This window comes from Spermophilus citellus (assembly GCF_964194105.1).
Source record: "Spermophilus citellus genome assembly, chromosome: 11".
Lineage (NCBI taxonomy): Eukaryota > Metazoa > Chordata > Mammalia > Rodentia > Sciuridae > Spermophilus > Spermophilus citellus.
In genome coordinates, this window is record NC_138192.1 from 85747463 (window position 1) to 85768964 (window position 21502).

At 36.0% G+C, this 21502-nt stretch overlaps 1 protein-coding gene across 3 annotated transcripts in view; it reads left to right on the forward strand.

Moving 5' to 3' along the window:
• Positions 1–3943: 3943 nt before the first annotated feature.
• NUP35 (nucleoporin 35) overlaps positions 3944–21502 on the forward strand; it is a 60467-nt gene continuing 42908 nt past the window's right edge. Inside the window, exons 1-4 of one of the 3 annotated variants that reach the window (XM_081261852.1) lie at positions 3944–4075; positions 7270–7440; positions 10513–10640; positions 20784–20844. In XM_081261852.1, the coding sequence (XP_081117978.1) occupies positions 4036–4075; positions 7270–7440; positions 10513–10640; positions 20784–20844 (400 nt within the window). In that variant the 5' untranslated portion in view covers positions 3944–4035. Of the gene's footprint in view, positions 4076–4472; positions 4603–7269; positions 7441–10512; positions 10641–20783; positions 20845–21502 lie in introns of those variants that run through there. The other 2 variants (XM_081261853.1, XM_081261854.1) reach the window with 2 other exon arrangements.

Sequence of the window (21502 nt, forward strand, 5' to 3'; positions counted from 1 at the left end):
AGAGTTACAATTTAAAAGACTGCAAACATAACAAATTGTACCAAGTAAGTGATGTCAGAGAATTATCCTTTAATATTTAGAGCTTTTCTGAGTTTATTCATTCATTTCCCCCCACACGTATTTACTGAAAAATGATGAAAATACAAAAAAAAAAAAAAAAGAGTAACAGTCTCCCCTCTCAAGAAAATGGGGGATGAAATTACTGGGTCAAGTTTCATGGCAAGGATGCACTTGAACTTGTATTTGAAGGAAAAACAGGACTTTATAGAATGGAGGGAAATGAAGGGGTGTTAGGCAGAGCAAGGTATCCAATGTGAAGATGCCTTAAACCCTAGATAAACCCTAACTTTATCTATTCATTTATCTGAATGAATAGATAAAGTTAGGGTTTTTATTGTTATTTTTTTGTTGGTGCTGGGGCTTGAACCCAAGACCTCACACATGCTAAGCATGTGTTATACCACTGAGCTATACTCCCAGCACCCAATGAGGGTTTTTGAACATCCAGGTTAACAAACAAGGAAGTTTTGATTAACGGTGTGTTAGGCTCAGTGGAAGATATTGAAAGCAGGGAACTGTGAAGTGTTGGCTGTAATTGTCTAAAAATTGAGGAGGCAGAAAGAATAGGACTTTGTATCTCAAGACCTGACAAAAGGAAAAGTGGACAACAGTAAAAGCAAAGCAGATGAGGCACTGTGCCAAGCATAATGTATGGTTTCTGTTTTATAAAAAGTTTTATCTAGGGATTAAAATCCAAGTTTTGAATTCAGATGCATTTGACTCTCAGTTCTGCTCTCTGTCAAAAATACTATGATTTAATTTGGAGTTTCTAAGGAGAAAAAGTGACAACTGGAATAGGTGCTGGTTTTAAGGGTAAAATGAGATTGTTTTGAGGTCTGATATACTGATAGGTTTTACAACAAGTATCTGGAGAAGTGGCATTTTGCTTTAAAGGTTGGTGCAGTATTGGAAGTTAATTGTATAGATATGACGATTGATAAAGACTTCAAGGGATATGATTAAGAGTTGAAGAAGGAAAGAGATGACAAGGGCTTGACTAAAAATAAGATTTTCAGGTTAGAAAGAAATAGGATCAGTTATTGAAAAGTGAGGGAAGGAGTAGAAAGTCATCACTAAAAACAATGATAAAGTGAAAATAGGGAAACATCATCTGATAAGATCTATCTGTGAACTCTTCTGAGATATTGAAACAAATTGATAGAAATTAGCACATGTTAGCTAGATGGAGGAACAAAATATAGGGAAGTTTTAAAGACAGGGCAAACTGGACCTCACAGCTTGATAAAAAAGAGCCAGTGGAAAGGGTTAAGATTGAAATACATTAGAAGAAAGGGAAAATATTTTGTAGAGGAAAAACATTCTTAATTTGAAAAATACTGAAAATAGTAAATAACATCCATAATTAACCACAAAAGTTATGTAAAATATGTCAAACACCCTTCTTTTAAATTCTTGAATTTACAAACCTCTTTCCCACTGTCTCTTGTTAATAGTTTGGACAAGTCTTTTCCAACTTTTTCTGTAAATCAATCTCTCTCCCTCTTTTTCATCTTTCTCTGTTTTCCCTCATCTTGCATCTATACCCAAATATATCTTTTTATTAAATAAAAATGAAATGCCACATACATATATTTTTTCAAATTACTTCTTCATATAGTTCATACAGCTCTTTCTAGGTCAATATACACTCCCAATTACATATCACATGTATCATTCTTTTAAACATCTATAGAGTTCTTTTCTTTGCCAAGTTCATATTTTTTTAGAGAGAGAAAGAGAGATAGAGAAGAGGAGAGAGAGAGAGAGAGAGCAAGCGAGAGAGAATTTTTTAATATTTATTGTTCAGTTTTCGGTGGACACAACATCTTTATTTTATTTTTATGTGGTGCTGAGTATGGAACCCAGTGCCCTGCGTGTTACGGCTTGAGCCACATCCCCAGCCCGAAGTTCATAATTTTTATAGAAATTCTTTCATTGAGGAATCTTTCTTGGCATTTTAATTCTAAAAATGTACTGCTGTGTTTTATGGGCTTAACAATGGTCCCCAAATATGTTCACATTTTAAACTCTGGAACCTGTGAACACTGTTTTATGTAGCAAAAAGTGCTTTGCAGATGAGATTATTATTTTATTCACCTTGGATGGATACTGATATGGGATTATCCTGGATTATGTGGTGAGCACATGCTTATATCCTTATAGAAGGAGGGAGAGGGAGATTTAATAATAAAGTTGGGGGAAGCAGTGTCAGAGAGACAAAAGATGGTATGCCACTTCCTAGGTAGGAAGATGACAGAAGCCTAAGGATACAGGCAGCGTTCAGAATCTAGTAAAAGCAAGGAAACAGATTCTCCCTTGTGTCTCCAGAATAAGCTAGTTCTGTTGATCCCTTGATATTAGCTATAAAAAACTCATTTTGAATTTCTGTCCTTCAAAGTATGAAAAGATAAATCTTGGTTATTTCAGGTAACCAAGTTAGTGGTAATCTAGTAAGACCTTATCTGAATTTAATTATGTCTGCAAATAACCATTTCTAAAACAGCTCACATTCACAGTTAGGACTTGAACATAAGTTTCCATTTTAATTTTTTAGGGGGTACACTGGGGGATTGAACCCAGCAGCTTTACCACTGAGCTGCATCCCCAGTCCTTTTTATTTTTTATTTTGAGACAGGATCTCACGAAGTTGATGAGACTGACCTCAAATATGTAGTCATCTTGCTTCAGCATCCTGAGTTGTGAGGCTTATAGTCATGTGCCCCTGTGCCCAGTTGAATGTAACTTCTTTGGGGGCTATAATTCAATCCATACACTCATTAAAATGAGTCAGTTCAACCTGCAAGTTCTTTTTGAAATTTGAACCCTGAAATTGCTATTGCTTTACTCCAATGACAAAATTCTGGATTTGGGTTTTAGAAGGCCTCAAAGGAGATAGAAAAAGATGGGTGGCTATTTGAGGCTAATGAGCTTTATGGGGATCAGACAGCATCCCAGATTACATAACATGCAGCACATTACTCTTATGGAGTTTATAAAATGCAAAACTAAACAATATACTTTTACACACACACTAGGATGTGTGTGTGCGATATCAATACGTGAATATGCCGAAACAAAAGCAGCAGAGTGATGGGAGGAGTGTGACAAGATTCCGCCATGTGGTGTGTTCCCAAGTGTTTTTTTAAATTATCCATTACTTAATATTTATGTATGTGTTTGTCAGCTTTTTTGTTGTTGTTGTTGTTGGGGGGCGGTTTACCAAGGATTAAATTCAGAGGCACTCACCACTGAGCCTCAACCCTATTCGTATTTTATTTAGAGACAAGGTGTCACCGAGCTGCTTAGCGCCTCACTGTTGCTGGGGCTGGTTTTGAACTAGCAATCCTCCACAATCTCAGCCTTCAGAGCCGCTGGGATTAGAGGTGTGCGCCACCGGGCCTGGCAACTGTTCTCTTGTATGTATTCTTATGCAATGAAACACAGTACTCGAGTTAGGCTTTAATGTATAATTGTGCCTACATGAACACAGTTTAAAATAATCAATACAGAGATGATATAAAATTCGTTTCAAGAAAGGAGCTTCTTGCATTCAGCGTAGAAATTGACCCCGTCTCATCAAGTTTACTTTTCCAGGTGTTACTGAGAAAATCTGACAGATGACAGAGCGTTGGGGAAACTCGCATTAATTATGAAAATTAAATAAAGGAATCTGTACTCCTATAAGCGTCGCGCAGTAGAAAGCCAGGAGGCTCCCAGTTGGACAAAAATCATTCCCAGATTCCCAGGTCCCACGCTGCTTCACCACCTTCCCAATGAAATCCTTTTCATGCAGACTCCCAGAACTAGCAAAAGTTACCCTATTCCAAAATGGCTGCAATGCACACGACATCCGTATAGCGCATGTCCGGAAGTTACGCAAACCCATAAGGTAGCGCGCTCCAGGAGGCGGGGAGGGTTTCCGCCTTTTTTGAAAATTGGGAAGGTCCCGGGATTCGAGTAATTGCCGCGGTCGCGATGGCAGCCTTTGCTGTGGAACCCCAGGCGCCCACTCTGGGTGAGTGAAAAACTGCTTTTCTTTGCTGGCAGCGCCATCCATGCTGTAGGTTTGGAAGCGGGCAACACTGGACAGCAGTAATCTACAGTCTGGTATGCTGGTTTCAATTGCGAAGGAGCAGCCTCTAGGTCTCCCCAAGTTCCTAGTCGGTACCCTATTCAAGGCGTCGCCCCCGTGAACCACTGGAAAGCAGGAGTTACCAGGAGGGTGAGGAAATAGCTGTGACTAAACTGTGAGTTTTGCCTCCGTACACCGGCTGCGTCAGACTGGCCAGTACCTGAGACTCACTTCCACCAGCGCTGGAGATTGACGGCTGGATTTCGGGTTTCCGGGATTCCCGGAAGCGTCCTGGGGAAGGGACTGAGTAGCGTACACGTGGGTGGGCGTTGTCCCTGAGTGTGCGGTTAAGGTCTACTGCTAGTTTGTCGCTTGGAGTTCTGTTTTGAGTATTTCCCTCTCTCGGGCTTTGCAAAAGGAATCCGTTATTAATGGAAACGTGAATCGTGTGAAATAAAATCATCCAGGTGGTGGTAATCATTAAGTTGGCCTCATAGCTAGGAGTTCCTAAGGTTTTTTTCCCGCCTTTACCTTGGGAAAGTGGCTGTTTCAGGTTTTTTCCTCTAATTAATAAATCATGATATGATTTTTAAAGATTCATTTCCATTTTTTTATTGTGAAGCCTTGTTAAAATGTCATCTTTGAAAAAATTTATCCAGTTAATATGTTGATTCCTTTTTTTCCCTCTTGAGTTTTGCGAGTTGTGACAACCGTGGAAAATTTTAGAAGGGCGGGGGAACCTTTCTACTATAATATAAACTTACCTTAATATTAGATTATAGCTTTTTGAGTTTGAAAAAGGAGAAGAGAGAAAGCAGACATGATACATATTATGTAGAGTTATTTTTTTTCTTTTGTAGATTTGAAGGTCATGGGAGGCTTCCCACGTCTTGTGTAATATAAGTTCCTTCTAAGAATAGAGTAACTTGAACTGTTTTAGAGTGTCATAAACAATGCATAATGTCAATAATGCAGATACTCTGCTACATTAAAACTTGTGTTCAGACGTTGGTTTAGGTGTTTGTTTTTTGTATATCTTTGCAGAAATTTTATTTTCAGCTCAAGGTGTTCAACAAAGAGTGTTTTTGTGATTTCTGGTGTTGGGAAATGAATCTAGACCTTGAGCTTGCTAGATTAATACTCCACCGTTGAGCTACATCTCCAGTCCTCCACAAAGACATTCTGGAGTGTATATTTGTTGGGCTTAGAAATGTGAATAAATCTATTCTTGTTCATTGCCTAGCCAGAAATCTGATATTACCTGATATTAATTGTTCAAAGTCCACATTTTGCAGATATTCGAAGTATCTATTGTTATAACATTCTCAGTACTAGTGTATTAAACCAAAAGTTTACTTGAACAAATTGTGTTAATTGCAGTACTTAATATTTAGGAGCACAGACTTTAAAATGAAATTTAAGACATACAGGTTTCAGTGGTTAAGGTTCTCTCTTTAAGTGAAATGTAGCCCTGAGGGATGATTAGTGACAGAGTCCAGATTAAGAGCCTGTTGTGTCCTCTTCGCTCTGGTGCTTTCTACTGTATCAGTACATATTTACATATATCAGAATTTTTCTTGATCTAATTTATACACTTGCTATAATTTTTTTCCTTTGGGGGATGGGTGAAGGTAGGCTGTGGTGTTACTAAAAACTTTGTATTTTGTTTTGGCTTTCTAAACATGTTCAGAATACCTTTTGTTTAGACTTTTTGCTTGAGCTTAATGTATTTTCTTTGGAAGTATGTAGTATACCACATAATAATTGCACTACAGAGTAATTACAATGTAATTATATTTCTTCATACCTTATTTCAGTGTTTATCCTTTTCTTGAATTACTTTGCTGTTTTCTTCTTTCTGCACTTGTATCATTAATACTTATATCTATTATAATGAGAAATAAGAGGAAGAATAAATAATTGACAGGTTTTGGGTAACAAGAAACAAATTTTTGAGGCTCTTTAGAAGTTCAGTAAAAGTTAATAAAAGCCATATAAGGAAGATATTAAACATTTGACTTTTCTGAGTGCTGTGAATCATAGGCTTGTTACCTAGTTGAAAGTTTTCTTTTCAAAAATATAAATTGTAAGTTCTTCATTTATACATTAATCGATAAGTTAATTAATATGTATACTGTAAATTGGGACAATTAATTTTGAATTGATGATTGTGAGATATTAGTTCTTTCTTTAAATTGGTTTTATATTAGGGAAAATTTTATTGATTATAGTGGTCCTAACTTTAATGATTTAAAAAATGATCCAAAAATGAAAATTTACAACTCTTTTCAATATATTTCTGAGTTGCCATATTTCACTGTATAATCATCACAGGTTTTATGCCAAAGTTTTTTGCAAAAAAGTGGAGTGTGACCATTATGTGAAGCTTTTTAAAATTTTTCTTAAAAATTACTTATTACTAAACCATCTTTGGCTGGCCATGGTGGCCACTGACTCCAAAGATTGAGGAGGGTCACAAGTTCAAGTCTAACCTCAGCAACTTAGCAAGGCCCTAAGCAACTTAGTGACAGCCTGTCTTAGAAAATAAATAATAAAAAGTGTCTTTAATGCAAGAGTAGTATGCATGGAATGCTTGTGAATATCTATTAACATGGCAGTGATGATTATGGTGAAATTCAGTAGGATGCCAGTTATCACTGTTATTGTATTAGTGTTTTTATGTGTGCAGGATTATACTTTTATTACATGATTCACTATTTTTGTGTGAGGGGAAAAAGAAAAAAGCTGAATCCATTGTTTATGATTTACCAAGACTTAGTGTAAAAATGTAGTATACTCTGCTTGTTTTCAGTTGTTGAATGGTAGAAACTGACCCAGAAATTGAAGTTATTCTGTTCATATAGGGATTTTTTTAAGATAATATATTAACTTATAAATAAGTGTTGATTTTAAGACAGTGAATTAATGTAAACAGAAACATCTGTCAAAGATTAATATGTTGAACACAAGATAATTTTACATTTTTCTAAAAATTTTACTAGCTTTGAAAATAAATTCAATTATGCTCTGTAATACTTAAGAATTTTGATTAAATTCTCAAACTTGTGCTTGATTCTCATAGTTTTGTTAGGTATTGTAATGCAAAGTTCTTTAATTTTTTTTATTTTTTTGATTAGGATCTGAACCAATGATGCTGGGTTCACCCACGTCTCCAAAGCCAGGAGTTAATGCCCAGTTCTTACCTGGATTTTTAATGGGGGATTTGCCAGCTCCAGTGACTCCACAGTCTCGACCAATTAGTGGGCCCTCAGTAGGAATAATGGAAATGAGGTCACCATTACTTGCTGGTAGGTGAATTGCTTAAAATAGTTTTATAGTATATCGAAACATGGTCGAGTATTTTAAAAGAGCAGTGGTGCAGCATTCATTCTCATCAACTCATTTATCGATTTAAACAGGTTAAACAGTATCTCTAATATAAAGCAATTCCCTTATTTTAAGACTCTTGGAATAGAGGTTTAAATATTATAAGCTATTATAATTTCAAGAACCACTCATTAAAAATATGTGTGCTGTATTTCATGTGATCTAAGGTTCTGTATTACCACTAAGAAAGAAAAAACAGTAAATATGACACAATTTTAAGATGTCATTGTTTAAGAGATATATTTAAAATTATGTGAAGGGGTGTGTTACCTTTTAGAATTGATGAAATATATTCAGCTGAATTCAATTTAAATAAATTCATGTTAGTATATAAGAATAACACATGTCAAAGAAGTTTAATTAGAAAATTTGTAGACATGAATTCTACAAATAGTCATAATGAGTATGTTAACTTTCCATCACTGTGATAAGAATAACTGAGAAAAACAACTTGTGGAAAGATTTATTTTGGATCCTGGTTTCTGAGGTCTCAGTCTGTGATCACTTGGCTGCCTTGATTCTGGATCTCCAGTGAGACAGAACGTGATGGTGGGAGGGTGTGGTAGAACAGAACTGCATATCTGATGGCAGCCGGGAAGCAGAGAGGGAGAGAAAGGGTCTGGGGACAAGCCTCCAAGGGTATGCTTCCAAGGACCCACTTTCTTCAATTGGGTCCTTCCTCCTACACTTTCTACCATCTTCTAATAGTCTAGTTAGCTATTAATCAGGGATTAGTCCACTGATAAAGTTAGAGCCCTCATTGTCTAATCACTTTCCAAAAGCCCCACCTCTGAATATTACTGTGTTGGGGACCAAACCTTCTAACACACGAGTCTTTGGGACATTCCAAATCTAAAGTACAACAGTGAGTTAAGATTCTCATTTAAGTATAGTTTTGTTTTTATGCAAAATTTGCATTGTCAGCACAAAGTATTGTAACCCAAATTGAACCCAAATTTATTACAAGGTTTCTTTAGTATATTTTAAAAGAGAACTTTGAAGTGTTAATTATGAGTAGTGAGAATTTAGTATAGAAATGGTAGAATCCCAACTGTGAGCTAATACACTTTTAATAGTTGTTTAAATGGAAACCTTTTTTAATAGTCTTTTAAAGTATTGTTATAAAGTGGTTAATTACCCTTTTTTGGGGGTTGATCAAGGAGAATCATAAATTATATTTGAAGTAATTTTCTTAATTATTTTCTGGACAGACTTTTTATTTTAAATGTATTATTTTATTGTAGCTACCATCTAATGAGTGCTGTGACTCCGGCAGTATACTAATACTAATCATTTTATGAGCATGCCCTTGGAGACTTGTCCCCAGACCCTTTCTTTTCTTCATCTTTCCTCTTACTCTCCCTGCTTCCTGGCCACCATGAGGTGAGCAGTTCTTTTCTACCACACCCTCCCACCATCATGTTCTGTCTCACTAGAGATCCAGAATAAAGACAGCCAAGTGATCACAGACTGAGACCTCAGAAACCAGGATCCAAAATAAATCTTTCCTCAAGTTGTGTTTCTCAGTTATTCTTATCACAGCAATGGAAAGTTAACATACTCACTATGAGTATTTGTAGAATTCATGTCTACAAATTTTCTAATTAAACTTCTTTGACATGTGTTATTCTTATACTAACATTTAAATTCAGTTTATTTAAATTGAATACACACGTTTAGATGTGGTGTCTCATTTTTAAGAAGTCAACTTTAAAGGGTAGGTTGTCTTATTATTTTTTAAGAATTGGCTTTAAAGCGGGTAGTAGTATCTCCCTCCCTATTTTTTTTGGGGGGGGTACTGGGAATTGAACTTGGGGGCACCCTATTTTGTATTTTTAGAGACAGGGTCTCACTGAGTTGCTTAGCACCTCACTTTTGCTGAGACTAGCTTTGAACTCATGATCCTCCTGCTTCAGCTTCCTGGGATTAGAGGCGTGTGCCACCGTGCCCGGCAATATCCCTATTTTTAAAAAAAGTATCTCCATTTTCCAAAACAGGAAACTGAGGCTAAGTGTAATGAATAATTGGTTGAGGCTCACTTATTAGGGACAGAGTGGAATGTTAAAGCCCTGGTCAGTCTCATTCCATAGCTTATGCTATACTGTTCAGGCGCAGATATCAATTAGTCTTACAGAGGGCCTGGGCTGCTTCACTGTAGCATTGCTAAAGATATTTTTATGTTTAAAAAGTTTGTCCTTTTTTTATGTCTTTATTATCTACTTAAATATATTTCTACTTTGAGAAAAATAAATGAGACCCCCTTTAATTGTGGTAGTTAAATTCCATATTGGGGGATTATAGTCATTCAGGTATACATGGAATAACTTTTTTTTTTTTTTTTTTAAGAGAGAGAGGAGAAAGAGAATTTAATATTTATTTTTTAGTTTTCGGCGGACACAACATCTTTGTGTGTATGTACTGCTGAGGATCGAACCCGGGCCGCACGCATGCCAGGCGAGCATGCTACCACTTGAATCACATCCCCAGCCCTGGAATGACTTTTAAGTGACAAATAGGAGCACATTTTGTTTTTTGAAATGGGGTCTCACTATATTGCCCAGGCTGGTCTCTAATTCAAGTGATTCTCCCACCTCGGCCTCCTGAGTAGTTGGGACTACATGCCTATCTGTGGGCACAGTTTGTATTGATATATTAAGCATTTTGTAGACAAAGCAAAATTTACATGTTTTCTAAAACTAAAATTCCTATTAACTACTTTTTCTGAAACCTTTTATTTAAGTGGTCTGTGGAACAGCAACATTGGCATCACCTGGGAGCTTATTAGAACTGCATGACCTCAGACTCCACCCTACACTTTCTGAATCAGTCTGAGTTTTACCAAGATCCCCAGGTGACTATTATGCATATGAAAGTTTGAATAGTCCTAGGAGACAAAGAGTTTGTTAGTATTTCAAAAACACAAGTTTAAAAAATCTTACTAGAAAGATGAAAAATTCCTTTGCTTTCTCACCTGTGTTTTTCGTACATCTTAGGTGGGTCACCACCACAACCAGTTTTACCAGCTCATAAGGATAAAAGTGGAGCTCCACCTGTTAGAAGTATATATGATGACATTTCTAGCCCAGGACTTGGATCAACACCTTTAACTTCAAGAAGACAGGTGATGTACATATCCTCTTGGTCCAGATATTCATTTTATGTTTTTATGTGGCTATACAGTGAGGGTCAGTAATTTGAAAATTTTCTCTGTGGTTTGTTCAAGTGTAACTGTGTTGCACAGAATAAGAATTAAGTACATTTGCCATGAATTGTACTTAAAATGTAGTAGAACTCTTAAGTTTTTTTTTTCATGTATGTAGTTCTGTGGTTTTTATAGGCATGCACCAACCTACTTAATATATATGTAGAATATGATTATGGTTTAAGTCATTCCAGTTGTTTAAGAAGATCAATATTTATACATAATTTTTGAAAGAGCAAATGAAAATCCAGGGTTTTGTCTACATATAAAGCACTTGGCAAAGAATTGAGATCTTTGTTTTGTGCATGTTTTTATTAATGTAAGTCCAATACCCCTTTTTTTTCTTGTTTACTTATTTTACTACAATTGCTTCCTGTATATTTATGAGTTGATTGTTTAGTATGTTCCTGGTGTAGGTGTTTTGATGGTAGTATTAAGTTTTGGTTGGTATAGGTGTTCTGATGGTTTTCTTTTCATTTTTGCATTATATTCAAAGTAGAGATTCTCAGTTTTGATGGGACTAACAACAATAAAGTGTCCTAATACTTAGATAGTACTTGCTTGCCATGTGCAGGCCTTGATCCTACAATTTCTCTCTTTTTTTGGAGGGGGTGGGGGACCAGGAATTGAACTCAGGGGCTTTCCACTGAGCCACATCCCCAGGCCTATTTTGTATTTTTATTAAGAGACAGGGTCTTACTGAGTTGTGTAGTGCTGAGGCTGGCTTTGGACTCGTGATCCTCTTGCCTCAGACTCCAGAACTGCTGAGATTATAGGCGAGCACCACTGCACTTGGCTTTTTTTTTTTTTTTTTTTTTTTTTTGAGAATAAGGAAAAAGAAGGTTTATTCTTGGCTAGCAAAGGAGAAACACAGGGACTGTAGTCCTAAAGGCTGCAATTCTGCCCATCAGCAAAAACAGGGAGCTTTTAAAGAGGTGAATCAAAGCTATATGTAATGTGTTTTCTGTCTGGAGTTGTAATTTACTTGTTAATATGTCAGATAGTCATTTCTGAGATCTTCTGGTATCATCCCCTAAGTTGTTCCTATGATGGATGTGTACTCAAGGGACAGATAAATCTGCTTAGGATGGGGAAGAAGGGTAATCCTGTGTTTCCCCTGAGATTAGGGAGGAGAGAGATTAGGGAGGAGCAGGGAGAGAGGAAGAGAAAGCAACAGGTCTATTTTAAAAATAAGTTGTAGTGGCAGAGCAGCAAGGGGTATATTCAGAGTATAAAGTGGACCACTGTTACATTTCCCCACTGTCAATTTCTTTCTTTTCTTTTTTTTTAATACTTTTTAAGTTATACATGGACATAGTAACTTTATTTTGTTTATTTTTATGTGGTGCTGAGGATTGAACCCAGCATCTCACATGTGTGAGGCAAATGCTCTGCCACTGAGCCACAATGTCAATTTCATTCCATTTTTATGGAAAAATGAGTGACAACGTCTCCCAACTGCTTCATACTAAAAGGGGGTGAAGTTGGGGGAAGTAACCCAAAGTCGTTGTTCTATATCAGGTGAGTGTGGATATTTAAGGGCATTCAGCATTAAAGCAGTAGAAGATGGCAGGTGACTGGACAAGGCATACATAGGGCAGGGATCAAGCAAGACAACAATAAAGACAGCAAAGCATTACATTTTTTGTAAATAATTAGCACAAAAACAATTAGTAATTCATCCAGTCTCTGAAAACCATGAGGATAGTAACTCATAATCTCATCAGTTAAAAACAGATCATGTTCATAGTGTAGGAGTTTAGGAAGATTTGTAGGTCTTGGAAATGAGACTCAATTCAGGACAAATTTGTGACTCTTGTGATCATTATTACTAGGGACTCTAAAGAACCTTTCCTTTATAACCTCCAGGATACTTGTGGTAGGACTAACACAAGTGTATGTCTTAAGTTACATTAAGGAAACCATTGTTTTCCTTTGAAATGTCCATGTAGGACTGTGCTTTTGGGCCATACTCTTCTGCCAGGTATTTAAGACCAAGCTGGTCAAAACTGACCTTATTCCTGTCTACTCTTAAGTGTCAGCCGAGATTCCTCAGAGATCATTCTTGGGGACATATGCAAAGCCTTCTGGTTCCTTTAGCTTTCTTCTACTAGTGAGGCCACTTGCCAGGAGGGGTTGGGGTCTGGCTGACTATATGGCTTCTCTTGGAAGCATCAGGGACATTTCTGTTTCTGATGACTCTTCTCTTTGCAGAATGTGCACTGATTGGCTTCCTGCTTTAGGGTTCTCTCAATGTCTCTGATTAGTAGATTGGGTGACTCACCAGAGTTGCAGGGCCCAGAGAGGTCCTGTTGTTCTCTGGGTCCTGGCTGACCGTAGAGGGCAAGGGCTAAAATGTTGGGTGCTTTTTCCTTGGCCCTTTTACTTCCTTGACTTTTGTCTCCAAGTTTTTGATTTTAAACACTCAGCAAGCCAGTTTTAAAGAAGGAGTAACAAGTTATAACTTCAATTTCTATAATTTTACAGATATCCCTTTCATTTAATTGGGGTTTAGTGTTAGTACTGGGAGTCAGCATTTTATACGATGGCACTATCTCAAATTAACCCAGACTGCTATCTTTTTTTTTTTTTTTTTTTTAAATAAGCAGTACCTCTGCAAAATACTAACAGGCAACAGTTATAAAGTTTACAAGGAAAATACAAATTAGATTAACAGTACAAAAACATACGCACTTTGTGTAATAGCTATGAACCAAGAAAAATAACTTTTATAGTCTTGAACCTTTAGTTCTATATTATATTCTCTGAGTTCACAGTAATCTTTACAACAAAAATCAATCTTTTGAACACAACTTTAAATGAGCTGAAGTCTAGCTTATTTTGGAGCCATTCTAACATGGAGTAAGGTGGCAGACAGAGCCTTATCTCAGGTAAGGCAGGGTTTTTCACAAATAATACAATATAGCAGTACATCTGAAACATGAATCAAAGAAAGGCTAAGAGAGCTTTTAACTTTGTTTTTGTGGAAAAAGTGGAAGAATACTTCCATGTTTTACAGTGTCACCTTTAAATAGGTTAGTCTCTCCTTATTATGTTCCAAAAATGCAATTAAAAACCAATTCCAATGTGAAGAGTAACACAAAATTGTATATATAACTTATTGACAACAGGTTACTTTAGCTATAAAATATCAAATGATATGAATAAATATCAACCACATTTGTTATTTCTATACAAATCCAAGAATTTTGCAGTTTTGTTTGTATGTGGTGCTGAGGATCGAACCCGGGCCGCACGCATGCCAGGCGAGCTCGCTACTGCTTGAGCCATATCCCCAGCCCCAATTTTTTTTTAACAATACCTTTTGTTTTCATTTTATGTGGTGCAGAGGATTGAACCCAGTGCCTCATGCATGCGAAGCAAGCGCTTTACCACTGAGCCACAACCCCAGCCCCTTATTTAGAATCCAAAGTGTGTGGTGACAATAATCACAGGTCTGCATGGGTTAAAAAAAAAAAAAATCAAAGAATAGCCTTAAATTTCTTACACATTTAGGAAACAGTGTTAACGATCAGAAATTGACTTGGTGGAAGCAAACATATATAAGACAGATGACAGTGTGGCCCTTCTATGTCAGATACAGTGTATAAAAGAACATTTATTGCTTACCTTGCAGGTAAACTTAAAAAACTTTCATTTTATAAACTTTTACATAACACTTAGACAAGGCTCAGACAAATATAGTTCTCAAATGCAGGCATGTAGCTAGTCACATATATTTTGGGTGTCAACAATATTGTCATAACCAAAATAGCAGTTGTTTGTTTAACCAGTTACAAAGTAATTATTTAGGACTTTAAAACAAGTAAAACCCTAATTCCTTTTAGACTTAGTTTCCCCAAGTAATAAAACCTAACCAATACAAGAAAATTATCGATAGATAAGAGCAGATCAGTGTTTCAGACTTTGTTTCATATTAGGACTATAAGTTAAAATAACCTCAACTGACTGCTAATTATAGCCAGTTTAATCACAAACAAACTTTTTGAGATTTACCATCCAGGAACCTTCTGCAACTTAGTACTTTACATTCTTAGTTTTATCCTCTTCATCTTGGTCTTTATCCCAAGAATATTACTTTACCAGACAAAATACCTTTTCATACAGAAACATTTCTTTTACTTTCTTCTTACTAAAATATATTTCCATACCTGTAACTTTCTTTTGTCTTTTCTAGTTTTAGACCCTTTATTAATATTCTTAAATAGTCTTTATGAATGTTATCTGTGCATTTAACTTATACAACAGATTTCATCCCAGGAGACGGTTGTATAAATCCAGCATATAAAAACACTGTTTCTTAATCTTTTTTTCTCCCAGATTCACTCAAGGGGTTGGAGCACAGGATATTTTTGAGCCTGACCTGTCCCCGTTATCATTATCACAATGCCATCAACTTTTTTTTTTCCCCAAGAGAAAATGATATTTCACTGAAAAATCTAATACATAGCCAAAATTTCAACAAGTATAAGAACAAAATCAAATCATTTTCAGAAATGCAAAGTTGTCAAATATATATTTCCCACATTCTTTCACTTAAGAGAATATTTTTGTCAACAAAATAAGGACAAATCCCAAGAGAAGCCACTAGTTATAACAAATAATGGTATTAACTTAGGCATCTACTAAAGTGAAACCCTAGAAAACACATCTAGTAAGCAACACAACAGAACACCCAAGAAAGTAAAAAATTCTATATAATAGTTACATTAATAGAAAAAAAATACAAATATGGAAACATGACATTTTAATCAACTAATAAAGTCTAAGATATCATTTAACACCCTTGAGTAACATTTAAAGAATAAAAAATTGACAATGGACTGAGAAGGAAATGTATTATTTGCTTACTGCTTGGTCTTGGACTAACAAATAGGTAGACCGTTCCAAGGAATATAGTAGTAGCATTTTGTTGGATTTCACCTTTTAAAAAAACTTATAAAAATGCAAAGACTTATTTGACAGGCTGCATATATATTCAGAAAACAGAAAAAGAAAAAAGACTTCTTCTGTCCAAAGTATGCCATAGATATAGTGAACAAATAAGGCAAATCACAGATGAAGGAAAGTATCTACAGCAGGTATAACTAATATAGGTAATTAGAATGTGAAAAGAACAAATCAGACAAAAGAGAGAGAGTTAACAAAAGAAAGACTCTGCAATTCACAGAAAAGGTAATTTAAATTATCATTAAATATTTCACAAGATGCTTAACCTCACTAGGGAAAACATGTATTAAAGACAATGAGATGCCATTTTGCATACAGCCAAATTAAAAGTCTCCTAACACCAAGTATTGAGGAAAATGAGAGTAACAGTTTTTCTCATACTCCGCTGGTTCATTAGAGAGTAAACTATATCAGTTGTTTGAACAGCAAAGTGGCAACAACCCTTAGGTTGAATGGACAAATTTATGGTCCAGCAACTCTACTTTTTGATATATTTCCTAGAGTAATTCTTACACAAGTGGAGAAAGAAATGTGTACAAAACACATTCAGTTACATCCTCTGTAACTGAAAAATTGAAAATGACCAACATATCCATCTTTTAGAGAGCAAATTACGATATAGTAACAAGGAAATGCCATAAAGCCATTACTTGACTTAATTAGAACTACCCATATAAGGACATGTATAGAAATGATAAGCACCAATTCAGGAAGTGGATGAAGAAAAATAGTACACTGGAGTTCTAACATTGGTCAGCTGATGGATATGCAAGTGTTAATAATTTTCTCCACATTTTTGATGGCTAAACTATTTCATGATGAAGAGGTTCCTCTATAACTGATGTTACACTTTCCTGTCCAAAAAGTCCAAGGATCATCCTTGAATTTATCCCTTGGAAGCTGAGATGGTAAAAACTCTACATCTTTTTTCCTTGGGACTTCCAGGCTATATTAGCTTCATCTTCTTCCAAGTTTACAGCTGTACCAATATACACTATAGGCTTTACAGCTTCCTGGAATTTAGGTGGGAAAGACTGGGACAAACTGTCTATCCTATCTTCCATTGGTTTAGTAGGAATGGAGGGATCTGGTGTTGGCATTTGATAACAATGTTGACTCTGAGGAGTTGAAGTTTTTATAGTCACTCCTTCATCAACCACATCACATGGGTGAGGACTATGTGGGGGTGGTTGAGGTGAATTTGCCATTTCAGTGCCATACATCTGAGGAGCCTTTGCTACATCATTAGTTCGGATGTTTAAAAATGTCACTTGACTATCTGAAACAATGCCATCAACTTTAACTGTTTCCCACTGTCAGTTGTACTCAGAGGCTTCTTTTGGGCCTTTTTCTTATATTAGGTATATTGATATGCAGTGGAAGAGGCCCTTTCGATTCTTTTCTTTAGGTTTCCTTGAGGTCCCTTTGCAGAGGCTGCCTACAAAACACAGGTTGGTCTTAGTTTCTGTCTTTTTTTTTTTTCTGCGTTCATTTATTTACTCTGTCATTCTCCCTAGGCATTTAGTTTGCTGAAATACTATTATAGCAAGAATTGCTTTGCCCCAGTAATGAATATTCCTTGGCCAAATGGGTTGTCCTGTCAGATTTTAAAAGACTACTCCTGTCCCCAGGTCATAAACGGACAGTGCTAGAACCTATCAACTGCCACATTCTTTGTGGCCAGCAGCCTCCACCCTCCATGGGCCAAAGGGGATGGAAGGCAGGATAGAGCCAGGTTCTCTTTGGTCATTTTTCTACAGCCTAGGCAGCTTTTCTGGGATTTTTTTCCCTTCCAGTTTAGGTCTAGTGCTTAGACAGGCTTATCCCTATAGGGGCCCATGCAGCGAAGATCTCTCTGCCGAAGAGACTACTAGTAAGATCAACACAGCATGGCCCATGTCTTAAAGGGCCAGTAACAGACCAAAAAACAGATGAGAGGATCACCAAAACCAGGGCTGATAGATGGGAATCTTTAAAACAGGTAAACACTTACAGATTTCTTCCATCTACTTTACCTTTGACAGACCAACTCCAACTGCAAGATTTCACAATAATCTAGAACTCTATTTAAATAAAACATTACAATAAAACATCGTCTTAGACTTATAGGTGACCCTTTCTTCAACTCATTTTACCTCTGACAGACCAACTCCAATTGCAAGATTGTATAAAAAAGAAATGTGGAGAGAGACAACCAGAGAGGAGCCCCCAAACCATGGCTGACAGATGGGAACCTATAAATTGAGCAGCTGTTTCCCAAGAGACTACCTATATAGAACCAGTGCAATACTGGCCATCTCTTAAAAGGGACAGTAGCAGATACAAACAAAACAAGACAACCAGAGGGAATTCCCAGGCCTAAGGCCTACAAACAGATGAGCACCTAGAACAGATCAGAAAGGAGTACATATCCTTAGGTTCTTGAGTCCCATTTAACCATGACTCCTACATCAGTGGTGCCACAGATGTCCCCAGAAAGAGGGATCAGATGTTCCTACAAAGAGGAACCAGGTGTGTGGAATCAAGTGTACACACACCCAGGGACTTGACAGATGCCCCAAGCTGTCACGACTTTCCTGATTTCAGTTTGCTTTTTCTCAATTCAGTTTGCTTTTTCTCAACGTTAACGGTGACGCGGTGAAACCTGTACTGTTCAGAGAGAGAAGGAGTGAGTTCCCTGAAACAAAAGGAGCTTCGGTAGCTGTTGGGATGGTTCCTTAGTCTTTCCCTCTACTCACTGGAACTGCTCCTTTAATTAGACCTGAGGCAAATTCACCCTTCTCTTAACTCTCCTGCAGTTGGCTCTCAACAAGTTAGCCAGTACCATGAATCCTCAGTATGGATGTGTGATTCCTTGGAGAGCCAGGCTTACCCAAGAAATCCGGCGCCAGGGGCTGCTCTTGGGTCTTATCTGGGGTGTCAAATTTGTTTCCTAAAGCTTGGTCGCTGTCCCCAATGCCAATCCAGTACTGAGGACATGGTTTTGAGAAAAAGGAAAAAGAAGGTTTATTATTTTGCTAGCAAAGGAGAAACAACAGGGTGCTCCATCCCAAAGGCTGTGATTCTTGATCTTACAATTTCTATTATGTTATCTTATTTAGTCCTCACAGTGAATCTGTGATATAGGTGTTATGAGATTTATTTTAATCATCAATGAAACTAAGACACAGAAATATTAGGTTATTTGTTGAGGATAAGATTATAGTAGAGCCAGACTTCAAACTCTGCCTATCTTGTGTCTAGAGCCATTGTGTTTATCACCCATGCTGTGCTAGTGCTATTCCTGATTGTCAGTTTGAATGGTAGTATGGATTCTTCTTTTATGTAGCAAGTAATCTTGTAATCACAGGGTGCTTTCCTCTCACCAAATTCTTTGTATTAAGGTATTTGTGCTGTTTGATTTAGAGACTAGTTTTATGTCTTTTCTAAATCCAAATTGGTGAAGTTTTTTGAGAATTTTGGCCATTTATAGGCTTGATATGTCTAACACACTAGGCTTCCTCCTTACTGAAAGCAAACTTATTTAATGTTCTAACCAAATTACCTTCTCTTTTCAACATTTCTAAGTCTGCCTTTCAGTCTCATCCAGTAGTTGCCGCTAGCCAAGTGTGGCAATTGATACTTGAAATGTGGCAAATCCTAATTGAGATATACTTTAAGTATAAAATACATATTTTGTTTGTAATGTGAAGACTTAGAAAGAATGTAAAATATCTGTTAATTTTTCATATTGGTTACACATTGAAATGATAATATTTTAGATGTATTAGGCTAACTTATACTAAATTAATTTTTCCTGTTTGTACTTTTTTATGGTGCCTTTTAGAAATTTAAAATTAAGTACATGGCATGTGTTATATTCCTAATAGACCGTGGTATTCTAAATCTCCTAAATCCAGAATATCATGATCAAGGATGATTCTCCATATTAAGTAAATCTGCTGTTTAATTTGGTCTGAGACTCACTAGCTTCTAAATTTATACTAGTTTTTTCATTACGCTTCTGATACATAAAGAAAAAGGTAGTTTACCATTATTGCTATATTCAAAATATTTTAAAAACTCATGGGTCATAATTTATAGTGAATGTTTTTATTTTTTTAACATACTTTTTTTTTAAAGAGAGAGAGAGAGAGAGAGAGTGAGTTTTTTTTTTTTTTTGTAATATTTATTTTTTAGTTTTTGGTGAACACAACATCTTTATTTGTATGTGGTGCTGAGGATCGAACCCGGGCTGCATGCATGCCAGGCGAGCACGCTACCACTTGAGCCACATCCCTAGCCCCTATAGTGAATGTTTTTAACTTGAAAGTTGTTTAAAATATTATAGCCAGATTAATGCCAAAATAGTGATGCCCCTGACACTTTGTTTAAAACTCCCTAGTCATGAAAGAAGTTGGCATTAAGAATTGAGCAATAAAATTTGTATCTCAAGATTCTTTTAACATTTGGTTCTGGTTGCTTGATAAAGCTAGATTTCCTTAATCTAGAACCTGTTTTTAAAAATTAGGGAGAATCTATTCTCATTGCTTGATTAAACAGTGTTGTTTTATTTATAGAAAGATTTTTAATTACTCCTTAATTTTTTCATATTTCAAGGGGCTAGTAAGGATAATTCTCTAGCTTTGTAACTTTTTACTATTGATAGTAGGGGTATGCTGTCTTCTGTTGTGTAGACTGATTTAAATATAGTATTCATGATTTATGTCTGTTAAAAATAAACTTCTTTATCCTTTTTTATTCTCTGACTTTGGTTATTTCAAGTATCACTATTCTCCATTATTTTAAATATTTTACCTTAGGAACTAAAATACCTACCATGTTACTTTCTATTAAAAAATAGTGTTTTTTTTAACCTAGTATAACTTTCTTATTTTAAACAAATAATATGCTAAATGATGTAGCATATTTTGGGTTATTATTGGTCAACTTAAAAAGGAGGGTACTTTTGGGACTGAGAGCTAATTAGAGATAACTATAGTACCTGATAGAAATTCAGTTATCTTTTGAACCAAGCCTTCTAATAATTACTCTGTTTATATTATGGTTAGAACTTTGTGTTTTTACTTTAACATTTGTATTTTCTTGTAGATGAACATTTCAGTAATGCAGAGTCCTTTGGTTGGAGTTACAACTACTACACCTGGAACAGGTAAGTAGCTCAGGCCTTGTGTATGTGTGGTAAACACTGTACCAGCTGAGTTATATCCCCAGCGCTTAAGTAACTCCTTTTTAACAACAAAGTCTATTTTTTATTTCTTCACTAAGGATAATATAAGACCTTTTCTGATAATTTCCAAAAGTTTTTCTTTTACGTTTCAAACTTAGAGACTTTCTCAAATGTTAGTAAGTTCCTTTAGACTGGAAATACTTTGTATATATTGATTTGTATATATATTGATATAGCTATATATTTGTATATATATTGATTGTTTACTTAATGTTTTTTCATTTTTTTATTGGTGCGTTATAATTGTACATAATATGTTGCTCTGTACACAATATAATTTCCTAGTATTTGATATGCTAATATCATTCTCCAGTATTTGCCTCTTTTTCTCCCCCACCCCGCTACTCTACAGATCTTCCTTTAGTTTTTATTAGATGTTTTTGCTCAGCTTTCACTTTAATTTTTTTTATATAGTTTTTTTTAGTTGGACACTTTATTTATTTATTTTTATGTGGTGCTGAGGATCCAACCCAGGGCCTCACACGTGCTAGGTGAGCACTCTACTGCTGAGCCACAACCCCAGCCCCCACTTTAATTCTTTAGGATAAATACCAAAGAGTGATATTTGGTGAGTTGTATG